Source organism: Ylistrum balloti, unplaced genomic scaffold (assembly GCF_031769215.1).
Source record: "Ylistrum balloti isolate Yb309-2 unplaced genomic scaffold, AGI_CSIRO_Ybal_v1 Utg369850, whole genome shotgun sequence".
Taxonomy (NCBI): Eukaryota; Metazoa; Mollusca; class Bivalvia; order Pectinida; family Pectinidae; genus Ylistrum; species Ylistrum balloti.
Window position 1 is genome coordinate 1,677,452 of NW_026782003.1, and position 20,390 is coordinate 1,697,841.

The 20,390-nt window shown below is 35.9% G+C and overlaps 1 protein-coding gene across 1 annotated transcript in view; it reads left to right on the forward strand.

The window, feature by feature from the left end:
* Nucleotides 1-20,390, forward strand: part of LOC132545549 (ATP-dependent (S)-NAD(P)H-hydrate dehydratase-like) — a 174,725-nt gene that overhangs the window by 131,386 nt on the left and 22,949 nt on the right. Inside the window, exon 10 of the mRNA XM_060209234.1 lies at nt 17,023-17,196. Within this exon, the coding sequence (XP_060065217.1) occupies nt 17,023-17,185 (163 nt within the window). The 3' untranslated portion in view covers nt 17,186-17,196. The remainder of the gene's footprint in view (nt 1-17,022; nt 17,197-20,390) is intronic.

A 20,390-nucleotide genomic window follows, 5' to 3' on the forward strand; every position in this document is an offset into this window, starting at 1 on the left:
ATAACCAAACACTTCTTAGTGCGTTTCGAGTCACAGTAATGAATTATCAATTTACATATTTACATGTTAGAGATGTAAGGGGATAATGGCGTACTTGCCATCCCCCATCACAGCTCAACAATTGATGTTGTATAGCAGTTGTTAGTAAAGGAATTTATGCTGATTCCTTAGTAATAACCAATATTACTCTTCTTATAGGGCACATACTCGGGAGATTTCACAATCATTGGACATTCCAAGTTTACAAGAGCATTCAGAAAATGCCAAAAAAGTGGTTCTTTGTGTGAGATAATGTAGTTGTACACGCTTGTGTGCGGATGTAGTTCTGGGTTTAATTAAACCTCTGCCTTACAAGCAGTGTTTTGGTTGTAAGTCTCTCTGGGTCACTAAGTGGCTTGTGTTTCAGAAATGAATTACGAAAGTCTCCCAGTCTCAGCTAATGCAGTAAAACATGTGGGGTAGGTTAGACAGTGATTAGTGACAGGATTTCATAGACGGACAGACTACAGGTCACACGCCCTACCCCACACCATAACCTTCTCCCCCACTATGTCCCAACCCCTCCACCAGCACTCATGTCAGACTTTAATCCAGTTCCACCCAGGGAGTCTAGAACACAGCTTCATAACATCTTGTTTAGAACCTTTTTATTAGAATTTTGTTTAGATATTGCATCACTGCGTCTGTCAGTAAGAAGTTCACGTGTTAAAAATTTATCTAATGTGATAAAACCGTGATACATATGTATGTTTTACATATTATAAGACCTGGAACTAGTCTATAAAGTAAATGGTAGTTGGTGTTGGAAAATATGATAGGCAAGATGATAGCAGTTATCAGAATCAGATACGTAATGTTAAGTAATTTCTTCAGTGGATAAGATCAGAGAAATATTGAGAAAGTGTGAAGTTTTAATAGATGTGTTAAGTAGATGTGAAGTGATCTTGTCTAATCTCTGAAGAGTTTACTGATATAGGAGCAAGGTGTGAGGTAGAAGTATACAGGACCAATGGACCTTTTATAGATTGAAGTTTAAACTGATGTATGAAATCTAAATCTATAGATTAATTATAATTAATATTCTTATTCAGAAATGTTGAGGTATTAGATAGTAATGTAAGTGAAGAGGTGACATACATCTTACCATCCCCCCCCCCCAGCCTGGCTAGTTCAACCTACACCTCTATTAGCCAACCCAGACCCCATTGAAGTCCACCTTACTGCCATCTTCCACTCAGTTACAGTGAAATTTTACTCTATCTAGATAAAATATTTGATATTTTAACCACTTATATAAAGAGGAGCAAATTCATGGTGGTAGATTTATCCTGTCAAAATTCCTCATGACATATTCATCAAATGAACTGTGGTTGTATTTACAGTTTCATGTCAACATTGATATTGTATGAAGGAAGATAAAATGAGGAGTGTTAATGTGAGACAGATCAAGTTGTTGACAGTAATTTCTCATAATTGAGTTGAGCGATATCTTATTTTTTATTAGAATATTACAGATAGATATTTTCATTGTCTGGCCTCTTCACTAATGTATCTACTTTTCTCCTAATAGTTCTCTCATATCATTTCAACATTTCAGTGATCGTATATTACATTTTTTTTTCCAATTCGCTAAAGCAATTTTAAAATCCATTTTAATAATGTATTTTTATAATCTGTACAGGTGCCTGGTCCACTGACTCAGTCACTTTATTGAACATTTGAGGACTATGTCTCTGACATACCTGGTATCTACTTGATCATTAAGGACTTATTGAGGTTAGATAAATATACATTAATCACAAGTTACAAATTTTTTCTATGAGACAGATAAAGTGAATAACTGTATGATAAACTAATTCAAAATCAGTAGTAAAAAAACAGGTAGTATTAAAAGTGATATGCTTGAAATAATTTAATATTGATGTCCATGATTATATAATTATTTTTTACAGTCATTAATTTTTTAGGATTTAATCTTGTAGTTTTAAATTTACTGAAACATGTTTGATTTTTGCTTGTCATACACAATATGCCTTTGATTGGAGCTGTTTTGTTAGATAGATGATGATCCGTGTAGGCAAACTCATTGATATGTGGTTCTCAATGCCTACAGCATATTGATATTTACCGTGAGAATTTGGATTAACCGCGAAGCCATTTTCGTAATTGGTTCTTGTGTTTGTGAGAAAAGTACAGGTCACATCTTGGTAAGATGTTGGCAGGTGCGGTTGTCTTGTCATTGTTGTAAGCCAGGAGCATGGTGAAAAGTACACTGAACTATACAGAAATGGCAAGTTACTTTTTATAAAACACCATTGAAAGTGGGACTGGAAAAAACTGTAATCACAGGTCTTGAGAAATCTGTTAAGTATCGATTTTAGGCGATATCAAAAAAGTGAATCATTGCATTTTCCTGTTTTTTTTTCATATATCAAAATTTTATCACAGATCAAACAACCAGGAGGCAGCTTAATTCCCACCGACCCTGTCCTATCTTATCATGTATCCGACAACATAACACTAAACCCATTTCATTGACAGGGTTAGTCCCCAACTAAATAATCGTCTCTCTAATACTTTTGCAATAAATACTAGACTGATATTGTGATAGTATCAGCCACACTCACTTGTAAATTGTTTCAGAGGTGAAAAGTGAATTGAGTTATGCTGAAGTTATGGGAGCCCTAGGGACCCATTTTCATATCCAGTGATAGCTGATGTCCCCACCATCTGGCTCCCTGAGTTTCCAGTTTAAAACATGTATAGGGCCAGATGTTATAATGAGAGAATAGGCTTTACCAAGCTTCCACCAAGTGGGTAGGTTTTAAATGCTTCAACAATCAAACAACACTTTTCTTTGTAATATGAGGAATTCTACTGATTTTAGTCATACAAAATTTTCATAGAAGTTTTATCATGAAATAGAAAATATGTTGATAATTTCAGCGAAACCCTTCAAACTGTAATCTAACAAAAAATGAAATAAAACAAAGTATTTTGATGATTCCTTTTAAAACAAGGAAGTACTTGAGGATCGAGAATACTGCATTTTTAACAACACCTGCAGATCTAAAGTTGTCTGAGGAAAAAACGAAATATTGTCTCCATCTTTTAAAGTTTAATGCTAGACGGGACAAGATTTTATACCAAGTTACCCGATTGCATCTGATGGCTATGGTTTCCATGGAAACCAGGAGTACACAGTTAGGGCAGTGGAGAGAGGAAGGGTTATAGTTTGCGATTCTTTTCAGCATCTTTCAGAAATAAAATATTCCTTGATTAAGGCTACTTGTACAGTTATTGGATGGGCATGGCTTTGTTCCAATATTGCCCTACTGATAAGTGTAATGAACTCAACGTTTCAAGTGCTGGATTAGACTTCTCACTTTGAAGGTTTTAAGTGGGTAATTTAAATAAATTGTAAAGTGTAAATCATATTTCCTATTTGTGTTTGAGGAAGTGATAGGTCTGGTCATGATGCCGTCTACTACACCGTCGGGGATGCCAATACATAATGGTCTACCATATTAGTCTTAACTGTTTCATACATTTACAGACATCTGTCTTTTAAAGACATGAGTGAAAAGGTCTTTTCTTTCATAAGCAAGTATTACCCATAACACATTTGAATTGATTTTTTTTTTTTTTTTTTTTGGTGGGGGGAGGGGGTTGTGTACTCTGTAGGATTTTAAAGTTGGTCACCTCCAACCTAGTGAAATATAGGCAAATGCAAATTTTCAATTTTCCTTCAAAAATATCAATTCCTGTTTTCGTAACCATAATAGATGATCATGTGTCCAGTTTAACCATAACGCTTTCCTCTCAAGCTTTATTCAGAACAGTGATGATTTGTATATAAAACAGAGAGAGTGCGGAATATAGGACAGCAGTGACACAGGGAATTTGATTCAATTTTATCATAAATATGTGTTCACAAACATAACAGTCAGATAGTGTTTTTATGTATAAATCTGCAGAGAAGATACAACAGTATTATTTTATCATGTAAAATTGATTGATATCGTCTCTTCTAGTTCAGTTTTCTCTTTGTAACAGATTCCATCACAGCTTTCTTCCAAGCCTGTTTTCTGTTAGTTCAGATATTTACATCATTACATGTGTTATGCCCAAAGCATTATGGGATTTGAAGGCTAAATATATCTGTCTTTTTTACATGTTATGTGGTCTGTCTGACAAATTCAATTAGTTAAGGAATTCTTTCATTAATTATGTATAAGTATATGTTTTTTTTCAGAAGCCAGGGAAATATAGTATTCAATAAGAATATATAGTAGAACTTAAATCTGAATATAATTTTGTCGTAAAATGGACATTTTTATTTTTAGATGATAACCACCTCTAAGGACGTATTAGGAGGCTTAATTGTTCTGTAGTTATCTTGTTGATTTCAAAATTTTTATTCTGATTAAAAAAAATCGGTGGGGGAAAAAAGTTATTACTGTAAAAAAAATATACCATAGTTGTGTTTCCGGAAATAACGGAGGTAGAATTTTAGCAAATCCTTGTCTTATATGCCAAATGTTGTATCTGACATACCCTGTCAAGGAATGCCGTGAGATTGTACCTATAGATGTAGCACTAGATACAATTTTGTGTCGTAGGAGCGTGAAATGTATCTAGTGAGATAATTATAGTGCTGATCCTCATCCATCTTACCTTTAACGAGGATTGAAGCACCTGTCTGTTACCTGCCGGAGTGCCACACCTCCCTAAGGTATATACAGTACTGATTGTTATCGGCTACATTCCTCTACCTAGATACACCTGATGAATCCACCCCGTTTTCCCCATCCCCTGTCAGGTTTTAGTAACATACAAAACAGCGCCTTCATTAGACAAGCAAAAATGTCAAACATGTATTTTTATTATTGAGATAAAACATTAAATTGATCGTCTTGAATTAAATGAATGTGAAGTTATATTGGTTGCTGTCTGCCAATTTCTTGTAAATTTTTAAAATTTAATTTGGGACTACATGATCTAAAGTCAATAGCAGAAAAACGTTCCTTGACCCAATCCTAAAAGAACTAGGATATTACATACAACTACTGACTTATTTAAGAATGGGACAAACTGATAGATAGTTCCAAAGTGGTGAATATAGCTTTGAATGTGTAATGTACAAGAATATGATGATTGCTGTCTAGTGTGTGATGGCATGTCCCAGCTAGAACTAGGTACAGTGATAAAGATGGCAGGAATTTGGATTATGTCATTGCCTGTCGCCTTGGTGTGAGTAAAGTCATGCGAGGTCGTATGTGTAAAACACCTCCTTATCTTCCCATCAGTAACTATTGATCTCTGCTGACTTTAATGAAATATTTCCTGACATGATTGATATCTATTTCTGGGATTCAAGTCAAAACAATTCTCTCCTCCCCTATCTCATCTCTGAATGAAGAAGGGTATAAAAAATATTGAAATCAACCATTGGAAGTTTTTACTAGAATCACTCCCACTTTACATCCTAGTGCTGTCACTAGCACAAAAAGAGACTGGAACAAAGGAATAGAAACAAAAGAGAAAAAAGTTAAAAGGAGGGAATGGGGAATGGTGGTCAGGGAGAGATAAAGGATTCAGAGGAAAGATGTAGGTTGATGAAAGATTTTAAAATTGTGAAAATAGCTATATAAAGAGTCAGTGGCTTCATTCTTCATTAAAATAACAGATGATTTAATTAGGCTAGCTTCACAAATAATACAAGTACAATATTAAATTTAATCAGGTAATTTGCATGATTAGTGTTATTTTCCAAGATATTCCATTTCACATGTCAACAACTGTGAATCTATTTTAGAACCTGTGAAAAATTAATAACTTAAACTTCCTAATTTGCTGCTTCATGAATCTCAACAGGAATACTTGAAGTCTTCATCATGAAAACGAGAAGATCTGTGTAGTCATTTTACTGATTCTGTTTCTGTGATGCACTGTACAAATTACTGTAAGTAATATTTTTTGCTCAAAATGCCGTCTTTTATATGTTTTTAAGCTAGTTTGTAGTCTCAAAGAATTGTTTATGTGCAACAACTGGAACATAAGCATTTGAAAGACAGATAAACAAGACAGGCATAAGTAACCAATAAATTGTTGTTGCAATAGGAAATAACCATTACAATAAAATAACCAAAGTTCTTTCAGGTAAGGCAAGCATAAGTAACTATTAAAATACTGTTATCATTGGAAATGTCTGGTTTTTCTAGGAAGGCATAAGTAGCCAATAAATAACTGCTATCTTAGGCACTGTGAAGTTTCTACTATGGAGGAGCAAAAGGCAGAAATAGCCAATAAACATTTGTAACTATGGGAATAACCTCTGTACGGCCTCTGCTATGTAGAGAGGGAAGGCATAAGTAACCAATAACCAATTGATACCATAGGAAATAACCACTATACAGGTTCTACTATAAAGTAAGAAAGGCATGTAGCCAATAAACAATGGTAACTATGGGAATAACCTGTGTACAGGTTCTACTGTGAAGGGAGGGAAGGCATAAGTAGCCAATAAACGATTGTTACTATTGGAAGTAACCACTATACAGGTTCTACTGTGAAGGGAGGGAAGGCATAAGTAACCAATAAACGATTGTTACTATTGGAAGTAACCACTATACAGGTTCTACTGTGAAGGGAGGGAAGGCATAAGTAACCAATAAACGATTGTTACTATTGGAAGTAACCACTATACAGGTTCTACTATGATGGGAGGGAAGGCATAAGTAGCCAATAAACGATTGTTACTATTGGAAGTAACCACTATACAGGTTCTACTATGATGGGAGGGAAGGCATAAGTAGCCAATAAACGATTGTTACTATTGGAAGTAACCACTATACAGGTTCTACTATGATGGGAGGGAAGGCATAAGTAGCCAATAAATGATTGTTACTATTGGAAGTAACCACTATACAGGTTCTGCTATGTAGGGAGGGAAGGCATAAGTAGACAATAAACAATTGTTACCATGGGAAATAACCACTATACAGGTTCTACCATGAAAGACGAGGAAGAATAGATAAACAGTTAAAGCTAGATTTAACAGTAACAAATCGGTATTTGGTAATCGGCTGTAGACAGGACACTGCTTTTGTGAGCATGTGTATTTCTTTCTGGTGGTGAGATAAAGGCAAGGGACTTTTTAATTAATTGATATGAAAAAGACTTTAAAGTCAATATCCATGGTGATGATAATAATGTTAAGTATTTATTGATGTGATACTAGTTTATAACATCATGCAAACAAGAAATAAATCTACAAAATAACTGTTTGCTTAAAGACTAAAAATATCAGCAGAACCTTGGAATCAATAGATTAGCATCAATAGTGTAAAGATTCGGAGAATGTCTAGAGGCTGCTCAGACACTGCTATTTCCCAGGTGTCTGTTTGCCTATCATTCTAATTACTGCCAAACAAAAAACTACAAAGACATGCACACTAAGGCCAGTACCTATGGCTACATTTCCAAGTTATTTGGACACATTTGAAAACATGCCAACAGGACTTGTGTTGATTAATTAATGTATTGCCTTTTCTGGGTATCTATCTTCATGGAAACATATGGCTGTCTGTGTAACTATTGAGAGATGTTTCATGTCATCTCCATGGTAACATATGGCTGTCTATGTAACTATTGAGAGATGTTTCATGTCATCTCCATGGTAACATATGACTGTCTGTGTAACTATTGGGAGATGTTGTATCATCACCATGGTAACATATGACTGTCTGTGTAACTATTGGGAGATGTTGTATCATCACCATGGTAACATATGACTGTCTGTGTAACTATTGGGAGATGTTGTGTCATCACCATGGTATTTTGTCAGTTAAACTATTGAGAGATAAACTATTTCACTTTGTAATGAAATTGCAATCAACTTAAAATGATTCATTTTTAGATAGAAATCTTCCAACTGTGACAACAAGAAAATGATAAGATGAGAAGACTTGACCTGAAATTCCTTGTTAAAGACTTGCTTTTCAAGTTAGATATCACAGTCCTATGTTTTTACATTAGTGTGGTCAATGGCCATTTTAGATGTTTCATGATCTGTTTTATATTCGACAAGGGTGGTATCATTTTATTCCTAGACACAAGCTGTAGAAAATAATGGACATGTATAAGTTACAAAGCGGTCAGATTATCTTTATTGACAGGAACGTCCAATATCGTTAACAGGACAAAGTCGTCCACATCTGTGGATTTGTTTACATATTGACAAAACTTCAGTGGTAGCAAAACATTCTGTTATAGAAGTAATAGTTTTCTAATGGATGAGAAAGATGTCGTGGCACGTTTTGACTTTTTATTTTAACAATATTATTCATACAATTGCCAAGGTATCACTAGGCTGCCCAGGTGACAAAGCCATTCAAAAAATTCCAGCCTCGCAACTGTTCCATCAAAGTCACACAAAAGCTTGAAAAGGCAGATATTGATGAAATAAACAGCTCGGCTTGAACCCTAATTACCCGATATTTCACTGGTCAGACGTTTAAAGTCCAGTTGTTAGGTCAGTGTCCATAGAGATTAACCCATAGATGACGAGGTCAGTTTTATTTGACCACTGTAAATTGCCCCCTTATCTGATCTCCATTTTTGTTGCTATTTTAGAGTATCCTATTTACCAATGGGTCGTGACGAGAGTTTACACAGTAAGGGTTTTTTATTTTCATTATTTTGCTGATTCAGCCACAACAATAACTGTAATTGCCAGCTGATGGCTTAAAAGTACAGTTATGTCTCTGCAGGTTTATACAGTCTATTTTATGTATGCAATTTACATACAGATTGAATTGTAAATTATTGTGCAGATAAATTTTGTATCATTTTGATGTCACGTAACACATGAGCTTGTACATTTCCGGAGAGCATGTCGCTGGTTTTATTGTGTAATTATATAGAGGAAACAGGTGTCTAGGGTTACCTGTTGTTGATATCAACGGAGGCCAATTCACATCCTTTGTGTTCTTTGTACCAGGAAATCACCAATTTATGTTTACAAATGTTCTCTTTGCTCCTGGTTGATTTTTTCTACGTTTTGAAATAGACGCCGCCTACTTAATTGTTTGTGAAATACTAACATGGAGACCTCGCTATGATATCAATATCACGCGATACAACTTTACAATGGGCTGAACATGAAACCAACGAGCCGCCATGATCCCTCATCAGGTTTTTGTCATCACAAAATCAATATCTACCTCGTCGTATGTGAAGTATTGTTTAGGCACGCCTAGATAAAAGTGGCGACTCTGTAAGGAGATGTAATATTGTGTAGCTGGACACTGGTAAAAACAGATGATCTGACCACTGTACATGGCCAGAGGCACTCCATTAACTCCTTATGATCCATCATTACCGCCGTCAGTCTTACCTGTGCCTCACCTGTAATTTACCTGGACGCATTTTTGCAGAACATTTTTCTTGCATGATGAAGCATTTATACAGATCGATCGGTAACAGATATAGTTTTAATATCTACACCCTTCAAGTATTTTCTATTTAAAACATAGTCAGCTATGATGAATTATCAAAGACAAGATTTCTATCATGTCAAATAGATTTCAGATATCTAATAAGATTAGATACAAGTTTTAAAACATTGCTAGTAAAAAGATTGAAATATATCCCCTGTCATATTCCACCTCCCTGTAACATCTCAATTAATACAGAAGCTGTGTATTCCTCAGGATCTACATACTGTAGAACATAAAATATTGTGTAGAAACCATTTTTATTTTCGTTGCTATAAACAAACCACAAAAAAAAAAAAAAAAAATCAGATTAACTAATTATGTGTATAGTTATGTGACGTCCATGGAGGTTTTTGCTCTCAGAAGATGTATATAGCTTAAACTATGAAAGAAAATACCTTTATCTCGGTTTCCTATAATGAAACAACATCACATCAAATAGGAAAAAAGTATTGATAGGGAAAACCATAGTCTATTTCATCACTGTGGTGAATACTACATCCTTTTCACTGCAAGGGTTTGCTTAAATCATGAAATTTCAAACTGTTGAGAAAAAAGTGTTTCAGGCATCACAAACTCTACACCAGTACTTCAGAGAATCCGATATTCCTATTACAGCCATACTCACACTGCTATTTTACTCTTTTAAAGCCTGATTTTAATACAGACAAACGAGAGGTATTATAGGAGTGATTAGATTTAATCCACAGTGATTCTGTAGCCTAATTGATCATTGGAGCCCAGACTGGTCCAGGATTGTTGTCCATGCTGGTTTATGACTTATGGCCATTCTGTCATGTTCACAGAAAGGTTTCTGCACCCATAAGCAGGTTTATGGTAATTTTATGATGCGAATTATTGCAGTGTTCCTGCTACCTTGATTATGAATGCATGCTAATGATACTAGGTACATCAGTCAGTCATTGTCAGGATTTTATTGTCATGTTCGGGTCAACACAAGGTTAAGATGCTCCCAGAAATCCTACTGTCATTATAGTAAGGCTTACCTCTGTGTCTGTAGGGAATCCCTTTAATGTTTGAAGATTATTAGGAAATGATACAGAATTGATTCCCAAGACAGTTAATAGCTTAGGTGCCATTATTCAGTAATAAGTAAATTCTCAAAGGTTGCATGTACAAACTACTCCTATATACACAGGTCATTTGGACAATCAAACAGATTACCTCCCCTTTATTTTTGTCAGAATTGTACACTGACATCATTCCTTTATTTTACATGGTAATGTTGATATGTCATAGGTTGAAATATTTCCTTAATGGATGCGAGGTCTATCACGGGGAAAAGAAAATAGAAATTTTAACTGTTGGTGAGGCAGATGAAAAATGATGATGTAAACTTTTGGTCTCAGAAAAAAAGTATGTATTTTGTTTCCATTAGGCGTCCTGACAGTAAGATTCCGGTTTATATCAAAGTTGACCTTTAAGTGTCTTTGATTGACTGTACCAGTTAAAAAATATCTTCCCAAAGTTCTCATATTTCATGTAAATTATATCACTACTGCAGCTAGAGCATCCTGTGCTGTGGCAGTTTGAGTATGTCACACTGAATTCCACTTTGTATGGGGGCAGTGTCAGTGCCATACCCAAGACAGGTGAGGTTGGGAGGTCTGCACAGCATCATCTTACTGGCCCTAGTATTGCCTGATGAGGTCAATAGAAACACACACTCCAGAACATGAGAAAACAAAACAGCATTAGTGAAAATACAATACTCTATAAACAAGAATCAGTGGACAGAAGTTTGACTTGTCACAGGTAACAGTACCTGGCAAAAAAACTGACGTTTACAGGTAACCAGAGCCAGCAACATCATTTATCTTCCTTAGGCTTAATACAAAGCACACCAATAATCTGTCCACATCTTGTTTCATGTAGCTGCCTCCTCAGCCACGGTCATAAATCAACAATCCTATTGTTACAATTCCTGTTGTCTTCTAAAAAACGATAAGAGTATATTCCAGTGAAAATAGAATCATTCTTTATTATCCAGCCACTATATCGGTCACTGAGTCGTACAGGTGATTTGTCCCGATTTGTTCTCTATTCATCTCAATGGTTGGGTTTTTATGTGCTGAGAGAGATATATGGTTATAATCATTGATCGTGATCTTGTCTACTTTTTGTTTTTAGCCCATGTGCGGCGCCCCTAGGTAGCTGTTTTATTGGCAGGAATTGCGACAAGATGATTAACTATAGTGGTCTCTACAGGGGCCTCGGCACAGAGTGGTGATGAAAGCCGTCACATACCTATGTGATGCTATCTTACCTGATCTATCAGATATACCTGTATACTCGGCTAATTCCTCCGTGAACACCAGGTGACGAAACAATCTCATCTTTTCACCTTTCTAAGTTTCCATTTTGTGACACTTTCAGATGTTATCATTTTCTATGGCTCTGTACAAGTCTCTTTAAAATTTCAATGTCTCACTGATTTTGTAAAAGATCTTCAAACAACCATACAATTTATTGACCAGTTACACTTTATTTAAGACTAAAAAGAAAAAAAATAAAGAATTTTTTTTGGCCTTGATGGATATTTACACATGTATTCTTAATCAATATCCCAAAAAACCGACGTTTTAGAAACCTTGAATCTGTAGAACACACGTTCCTATCCTTCAAACTCATCTGGCTTCGTCTGAGGTCTCAAGCTGTCTTATCCTAACAGATGTACAATAAATTCTCACAAAAATCTCACCATTTCAATAGTTTATCTTGTGTTGTCACATTCTTTTCTTTAATCTTGTAATGTCAAGGTCCTTGTGTAATTAGCTGGTTTCAGTTCTAGATTTATTTCTGTCCTTCCTCAGAACTTGTGTTTCTGTTTTAGATTTATTTCTGTCCTTCCTCAGAGCTTGTGTTTCAGTTCTAGATCTAATTCACTCTTTCCTCAATCTCTGTTTCAATATTAGATTTATTTCGATCTTTCCTGGACTTGTGTTTGAATGTTTCATTCTGTTCAGAGCTTGTCCTTTAGTGCTAGATTTATTTCAATTTTTTAGGAATTTGTCTTTCTATTTTAGATTAGTTTCAATCTCTCTTGAACTTTTTATAATTCTAGATTTACTTTTATCTCATGATCTCCTGAAATTATATTACATGGTTCGAATGTTTTGCTTGATAAAGTCAGGATTGAACTGAAATCAACATGCAATGGTTGCATTTCATATCACAATGGGAAATCTTTATGCCATAAACTGCCATAGCCACAGAAATATATCATGAGTTAAAACACACAGAATTATGTACAAAAGTACTTGCTATTGGTTACATTAGTGTAAAAGTGACCTCAAATTGACCTGATGACAGAGGTGACATTTATAATGAGTATTCAGAGAAACCTGTCGGGCATTATCAAGTTTGTATCATACAAATAAAATTATAACTGAGCTGGCCTTTTTTGGTATGGCTGATGATTAAGTAGGGATTCCGACCAGAAAGTGATATGATTATTGTGTCGGAGGGTTTATGACATTACTCTATATTACTCTCCACACCTCCCAATTAGGGATTCCTAATTATACTCTAATTAACAGGGGGAAACCCTGTCCACCTACCGCAGGGTTCTTCAGGGGCGGCCTCGGTGCCACAATCGCCTTTGAGCTGGCCAGTAAATGTGACTGAGCAAGTTTAGTAATTACATTGTTCCTCGTCAGTGCTTTATTAGAAAACTCCCAAATCTACACAAGATGCCTGAGAATTTGAGGGGAAAATAATTGGTTCCTCTAGTTAAGCATCCATTGGAAAAAATAAATTGACAATGTTAGCAAATTATGGGGGTAAAGAGACCTAATCCGATGGGGAAGCTCTGGGCCAATACACAGCACTAGGGCTTGTTAGTGAGCATGGACTGGACATTCACTGACCATGGGGAACCCACTGGTCACAAAACAAGAATGATGCATCATTAAAAGCTGTGATTGGTCAGTTATGGTGAGGCAGATTGGTCAACAATGGGCATGATAATGGCTATAAAATGATTGTATTGTTTGAATATTATATATGATAAACCAAAGAGACTATATATTTTAGCAGTCTGGCATCCTGCACTTAGAGAATGCTAGTTTGTTCTGATAATGCTGTAATATTAATGTGTACAGAAGTGAAATATTTACATGCAGTTTTAATGAAGCAACAGTGAAAAGTAATGCAGTCTGTTGCTTTAGTAGGATGAAAGCAATAAAAAGATATTTATAATTTACTTGTCGATGTTTGACCAGGTTTTTATCACAAAACCATTAAATCAAAGTCTGTATTGTTGTTAATATTTTATGGATCCTCATTGGTTTTGTAGTGAAGGACCATTTAATGTATCATCATAATAAAATGTTATAAAAAACAGTTTAATTTTTTACATTATAATGGTTCAGAGTATATGAACAGTGTTTGTACTAACAAAAAAATAATAGTTCTTTACCTCATCAGCCATGGACCTCGACATAAGTGTGACTAAGTGGCCTATGCTTAGTGGCACTGTCATGTCACATGACTAGTGTCCTTTAGTATAGTGATGCCATGTGACAATGTGATGTCACATGACTGGTGTCCTTTAGTTTAGTGATATCATGTGACAATGTGATGTCACATGATTGGTGTCCTGTAGCACAGTGATATCATGTGACAATGTGATGTCGCATGATTGGTGTCCTGTAGCGCAGTGATATCATGTGACACTATGTCATATGACTGGTGCTCTGTGGTAAAGTGATAACATGTGACACTGATATCATGTGACACAGCTGTACTGTTTCCTCCAATATGACACATTTGTGATGAGGCAATATATATGGAACAGTCAAAAACAAAGAGACAGGTATTGTTAACAAACAGTATCCAGATTTATTAGGGATGGTTGTTTGAAGGCATTTAACATTAAGTGTAATCTACAGAGAATGTTGTTGTATTACCAGTGACTGCAGGTTTGATTTCTGTTTAGACATAAATATCCTTTTTACTTTTGTTAAAGAAAAATACAATGCCCATAGTGGGATTCAAACTGGTGACCTTGAGCATCTAAACCATCAGCTATCACACCTGCTGAAAGAGGTTTTCCTAGACAACACAACATCATAGTGATCTCCTTTTCATAGAGGAATAAAAATGCCAGTCAGCTTATAAGTTGGGGATCTCAATCATCATCAAAACACTTCATTTAAGAAATCTTAGCATAGGTATACCCTGTTTGTTCAACAGATCTGCACTCTGTTGTATATGGCTTTAAATAAAGTTTTCTAGATTTTGAAATAACGATGGCCTCTCTCATTCATTGAATTCATTCATTAAATAAGTAACACACAATTTTTAGATAATTTTATTTCTTTGTGACTTTTCCTGTCATATCATTAGCATGTACAAATGTTGTAGCCTGTTATACTCACTACTATTTCTCTTTAACAGTCCACACATCACAGCATGCCATTCATCTGCAAACATGCTAATGACATTTAGACCAATAGCAAAATAGGCATTGTCATACTGACCACTGGTCAGAAACAGTCACCTTATTAAAGCTGATCATTTTCCAAGGGAGTAATTTCATTAATCACTGCCCATTTGTTACCCCATAAATAATAATGAAAATGGCCGATACCTTTTCCGGTAAGTGTAAGGCGTGATTTCCTTGTCAGTCCATCCCTGGAGGGAACCTTATAGAAATTCTATAAATCACATTTGTACTATATTTTCTCTTTAATTCTGACCTTTTGTGACCCATGTTTCACTTGACTTCTTATAGACCAATCAGCTATGGTATTATTAAATGCATGTCACATTTGACTTTCACTTCATCCCCATTTTCATAATGGCTTAAAAGTTTTGCTAAATAGCCTGAATACTTTTGTAAAAGTCTGTTAATGTATAAGCTGTTAAGGCTGTCATGACATGTAGTGACTGTTGTATACCGTAGCATTCCTAAAAAAATGTCTCACCTGTAATGCTCAAAATAATGCCCAATTGCTGGTGTAATCCCAATGATGCCTTGGCCTCATCTTCTGTCGTGATCCCTATGATGCCCAGGTCTCATCTGCTATGGTGCTCCCATTGATGCCCTCATCTGGCCTCATCTTCTGTAGTGGTCCACAAAGATGCCCAGGTCTCATCTGCTATAGTGCTCCCATTGATGCCCTTCGCTGACCTCATCTTCTGTAGTGGTCCCAAAGATGCCCAGGTCTCATCTGCTATAGTGCTCCCATTGATGCCCTTAGCTGACCTCATCTTCTGTAGTGGTCCCAAAGATGCCCTTAGCTGGCCTCATCTTCTGTAGTGGTCCCAAAGATGCCCAGGTCTCATCTGCTATAGTGCTCCCATTGATGCCCTTAGCTGACCTCATCTTCTGTAGTGGTCGAAATAATGCTGGTATGATCCCAATGATGCCCAGGCCTTGTCCTTTCTAGTGTTCCACATGATTCCTAGGTCTCATCTGCTGCAATGGTTCCAATAATATTTCATGCCTATGGGCCTGTTTAGGATTAGTCTTTTGCAGACCGATAACCCAACCCAACCCCAACCCCTGGGCCTGTTTGGGAGTATTCTCTTTCTGACTAATAACCTCCCCTGGGCCTGTTTGGGAGTATTCTCTTGCAGACCAATAACCTCCCCTGGGCCTGTTTGGGAGTATTCTCTTTCAGACCGATAACCTCCCCTTGGCCTGTTTGGGAGTATTCTCTTTCTGACTAATAACCTCCCCTGGGCCTGTTTGGGAGTATTCTCTTGCAGACCAATAACCTCCCCTGGGCCTGTTTGGGAGTATTCTCTTTCAGACCGATAACCTCCCCTTGGCCTGTTTGGGAGTATTCTCTCACTGACCAGTACATGCCCCTGAGCCTGTTTGGGAGTATTCTCTCACTGACCAGTACATGCCCCTGAGCCTGTTTGGGAGTATTCTCTCACTGACCAGTACATGCTCCTGAGCCTGTTTTGGAATACAACACTTGCTGTAAGAATCAATAATGTTGTTGTGATATAGACAATGCTGATTTGGTGTCTGTGATACTAGGCTTCATTACTACTGGAAACACATCACCATTTGTTGTAAGCAGGCTAATCCGTTTATGGAGTTTCCTCCCCCATCACATGTATTTTAAACCTTAAAGTACACGTAATTCTTTACTTACAAACCAAAAAAATTAAAACACATAAATTCTTTAAATTTTTTAAAGAAATAAAACTACTTTATTACTGTGTACCTTCTTATAACTCAATTAGTAGATTTCTTTAACCACTGATACATGTAGACTATTTCTTTATCTGTGAATTCTGAAGCAGATTGGCTGCATATTGGATTGCCGGGATTAGGTTAGAGGTAGAAAGTGTTAGGACTTCCTGATATATAGCTATCTTCATGTGACGATGGGCTCAGGTAAATGATGCTGTTTTGTAAAATTCAGCAAAACCTTGGAGGAGCAGTACAGAAATTTTTGCAATTTTACTGAATTAATATAGATTATACTGATAGGTATCTGATATATTACTTACAGGTGTATTTTTTCTATATTTTCAGTGAGCTGGTTCAGGCATTTGGCCCCACTATAACAGCTGCTTACACAGCCTGTCTCCTAACCCGACAGTGTAGCCAGCAAGCCTTCGCACAGTGTGGACGCTCCATGACCACCTCAGACATGATCGCTCAGCTACCTAAAGCCTTCAACCAGTTGTACCTCTAGTGCAGCTTCTGGTAATTATAACTCCTCACAGTTCACATATCACAAAAAAATTAAACAAATAAAAATGAGTGTAATTTTCAGTGACATTCTTGACAAGGTGAAATTAAAAGAAAATCATTTCTCTGAGTTGCTGACTTTCCAAAATCCAGATCACCGTGTCAGTAGATTTCTTCACTTGAAGGACATTTTGAAGTATCTCGACACTTCCTGTAACATCTGATAGAGTAGTTTTAAGTCAAGAGGTGATTTCTTATCATAAACCAGTCAACTGTTTCAATTAATATTTTAAAAATATGTATACAACGTAGCTCTTAAAATGAAAATTTAAATTCAGGCATTCAGAACATTTTATAGTTAAGAAGGTTTATGTTTCTGGGACCAGCTGAGCGAATATTTAAGATTGCATAACACAAGCATCCATCACAGGAAGTGTTAATAATGTAAGCAAGAAAATTTAAAAAAAAAAATAATAATAAATGGATTATAGGTGTCCTTTCGTTTAATCAACAACTGCTTGGAGCTTTCAGCCTTGTCACTGTTACATTGATTTCTGAGGAATCGAAATTCGTAAATTGGAGACAATGGTACAAAAAAGTCATGGTGCTTGTATGTAGTCCCCTCAATAGGAGACAGTACGATCTAGGTCATACTGCTTGCACGTAGTTCCAACATTTGCCAAACACATACTAGTCTTATCCATCGTACACATACTGGCACTTATTGATGTCAAGCAATTAAGAAAGCTGTTAAATAGTTAATAACTGACTAACTTAATTTTTTTTGAAAATTTTATCCTGTGTCAAATAATTTGGATCACCTTACTGTAAAATGTTTTTTCAATGCTCAAATTAGATGACAAACGATTTAAACACCTCTACACTCCAATCACATGTCAAGGTGGAACAACAGTCAAATAGCAGATCAGAGTCAGATAGAGACCTCAACAACAACACAATAAAGAAATTATTCATAAAAGTTAAAATGACACCAGTTTTTGTTTGGTAAGGCTAGTATTGTTTAGATTACTTGACACATAATTTACCACATTTCCTTCGAAAGTTGCTCTCTGGTAAGTAGAAGACCACAGACTACCCTTTCTCCATCCATATTTGCCTGCTAAGGAGAACACAGCAGCCTACCATATTTCCTTTTATATTTGCCCTCTTAGTGGAGGATCAGACTGAAAGCCTAAAATTTAATGGGAAAATAGGTCTTAAAGATTAATTTTTAAATATGTTCACCATTATTTGTTAAAATGGTAGACAGATGAGGTTGAAATTTCTGAGTTTATATATTTTAAAAGGAAATATACATGGTTTTATTTTTATCAAAACTCAAAAGTTTCTTTTGAAAAAATTAATTCTTATTATTTAAATGCAAGTGGCAATGAATTTAGATTATTTGTGTTCTGCTATTTTTGAGGTGGAAGTATTGGATTAAGTATGGTATTTAAAGCTTTAAATGCAATTCCTGTCTTTTCTTGTGTAAACACAGCACGATGTCCAATCTGATGAAATCTAATTGTGAGCCTTGTACTTAAGTCGTTAACTGCTACTGAAAGTTGAAATCATTGTGAAGTTAAACAATTTGGTCGGGTTTTGTTGAGACAATTTTACTTCTAGTTGATTGCTCCTTTAAAGGAGGGTTAGAAAAATGACAATTGATCATGAAATGTGGATTTACTGGGAAACCTTGCTTAAGACACGTGTCAGTTTTGGTGGCCGATTTTTATCTATTTTTCACACAACTCCATTTTATGGTTCTATCGCAAGATCTGGGTTGCTGTGTATTCTATGTAAAGATAGTGTCTCCTCTGTGCTGTTTGTATTGATATATTGGAAAGTTTTTAGTTTCACTTTTTCGAAAAAGACATTCATTTCAGTAAACATTAGAAAGTTGATACTTTCAACACGTTTTCTATCAGAAGGTCTAGTGCTAGACAATAACGTAATATTTTGTAATCGAGTCAGCAACGGCTGCACGTTCGGTACGATTTCATCATGTTTCTAAAAGCATGCAGGCTTCCATGTATAGAGGCTATAAGACCCTTTTCCTTCTCATAGATCACCCTGCAATGACAGTTGAAACGAGAACATCTGACAAAAACTATTCTTACTAGGGAATGATTTTCATGTCAAAAAGTCAGTGATTTGCTGTAAATAAAGAAATGGTTTCTACATTCTCACTCTCCCATTGATTAGGAAAATGTATGAAAATTTCTTGAAATAATTTCTGTTTACAAGTTTACTTGGTACAGTGTAAGAAAAAACCTCCCAACTCCAGTGTAATATTCCTCTTCGTATTATGTCATAGGAATCTTGTTTGCTTCCAATTAAAACCCGTGACCTTAAAATTTCTCATGGCATCCTTGCGTTCAAGTTGAGGGAAATTTCCTCCAGTGGAAAGCTAGAGGGCAAATACAATCAAATGTACACCTAGTTATTAAAACCTGCAATTTATAAATGAGGATGGATTGTCTCCCTTTTAATCCAAGTAGTAATTTAAATCTGCTACTTATACATGAGGATGGTTATCTTTCTTTTAGTCCAAATAATAATTAAACCCTGCTATTTATACATGAGACTGGATTATCTCCCTTTTAATTGAAGTATATCAAGCTACCAATCTGAATCAAACCCATGACTTCCAACCTTATAGTAAGCATTCTAATGATTAAGCTGAAGGGAAATTTCAATTGGTGGTAAGCTAGAAGGCAACCAGAAACCAATGTATAATTATATACATGAGGATGGATTATCTCCCTTTTAATTCCAATTTGTCAGGCTACCATATCAAGCCGTGCTGACAAAGTTTGCGGTTTCCATGTTCATTTGATTGTAGAACAAACCTAAAAAGCTGATAACATTAACCTCCTGGTGTAAGTTTTTATAAACATCCTGTACTAGAATCGTTTGTCAGTACATGCCCATCACTCACTGATGTAACTGCTCTCCTGGAATGTTGCTCTTTGAAACAGTTGGCTTTTAATTTACAAACTTTCCAGTCAAACTGAACAGAAGAATTCTGAAAGATTAATTAAATGGTAAATTCTGTAAAGAGAAAGGTGACGAAATGGCGATGGTGCCCAGATGGGAGAATGGAATGGGTGGGGAGGTAGTGGACACTGAAGGATGACTATGTCACCTGTTACTAATGGTCTTCTATAGAGACCGAAACACTTACCATACAAGTGCTACCCTTACCT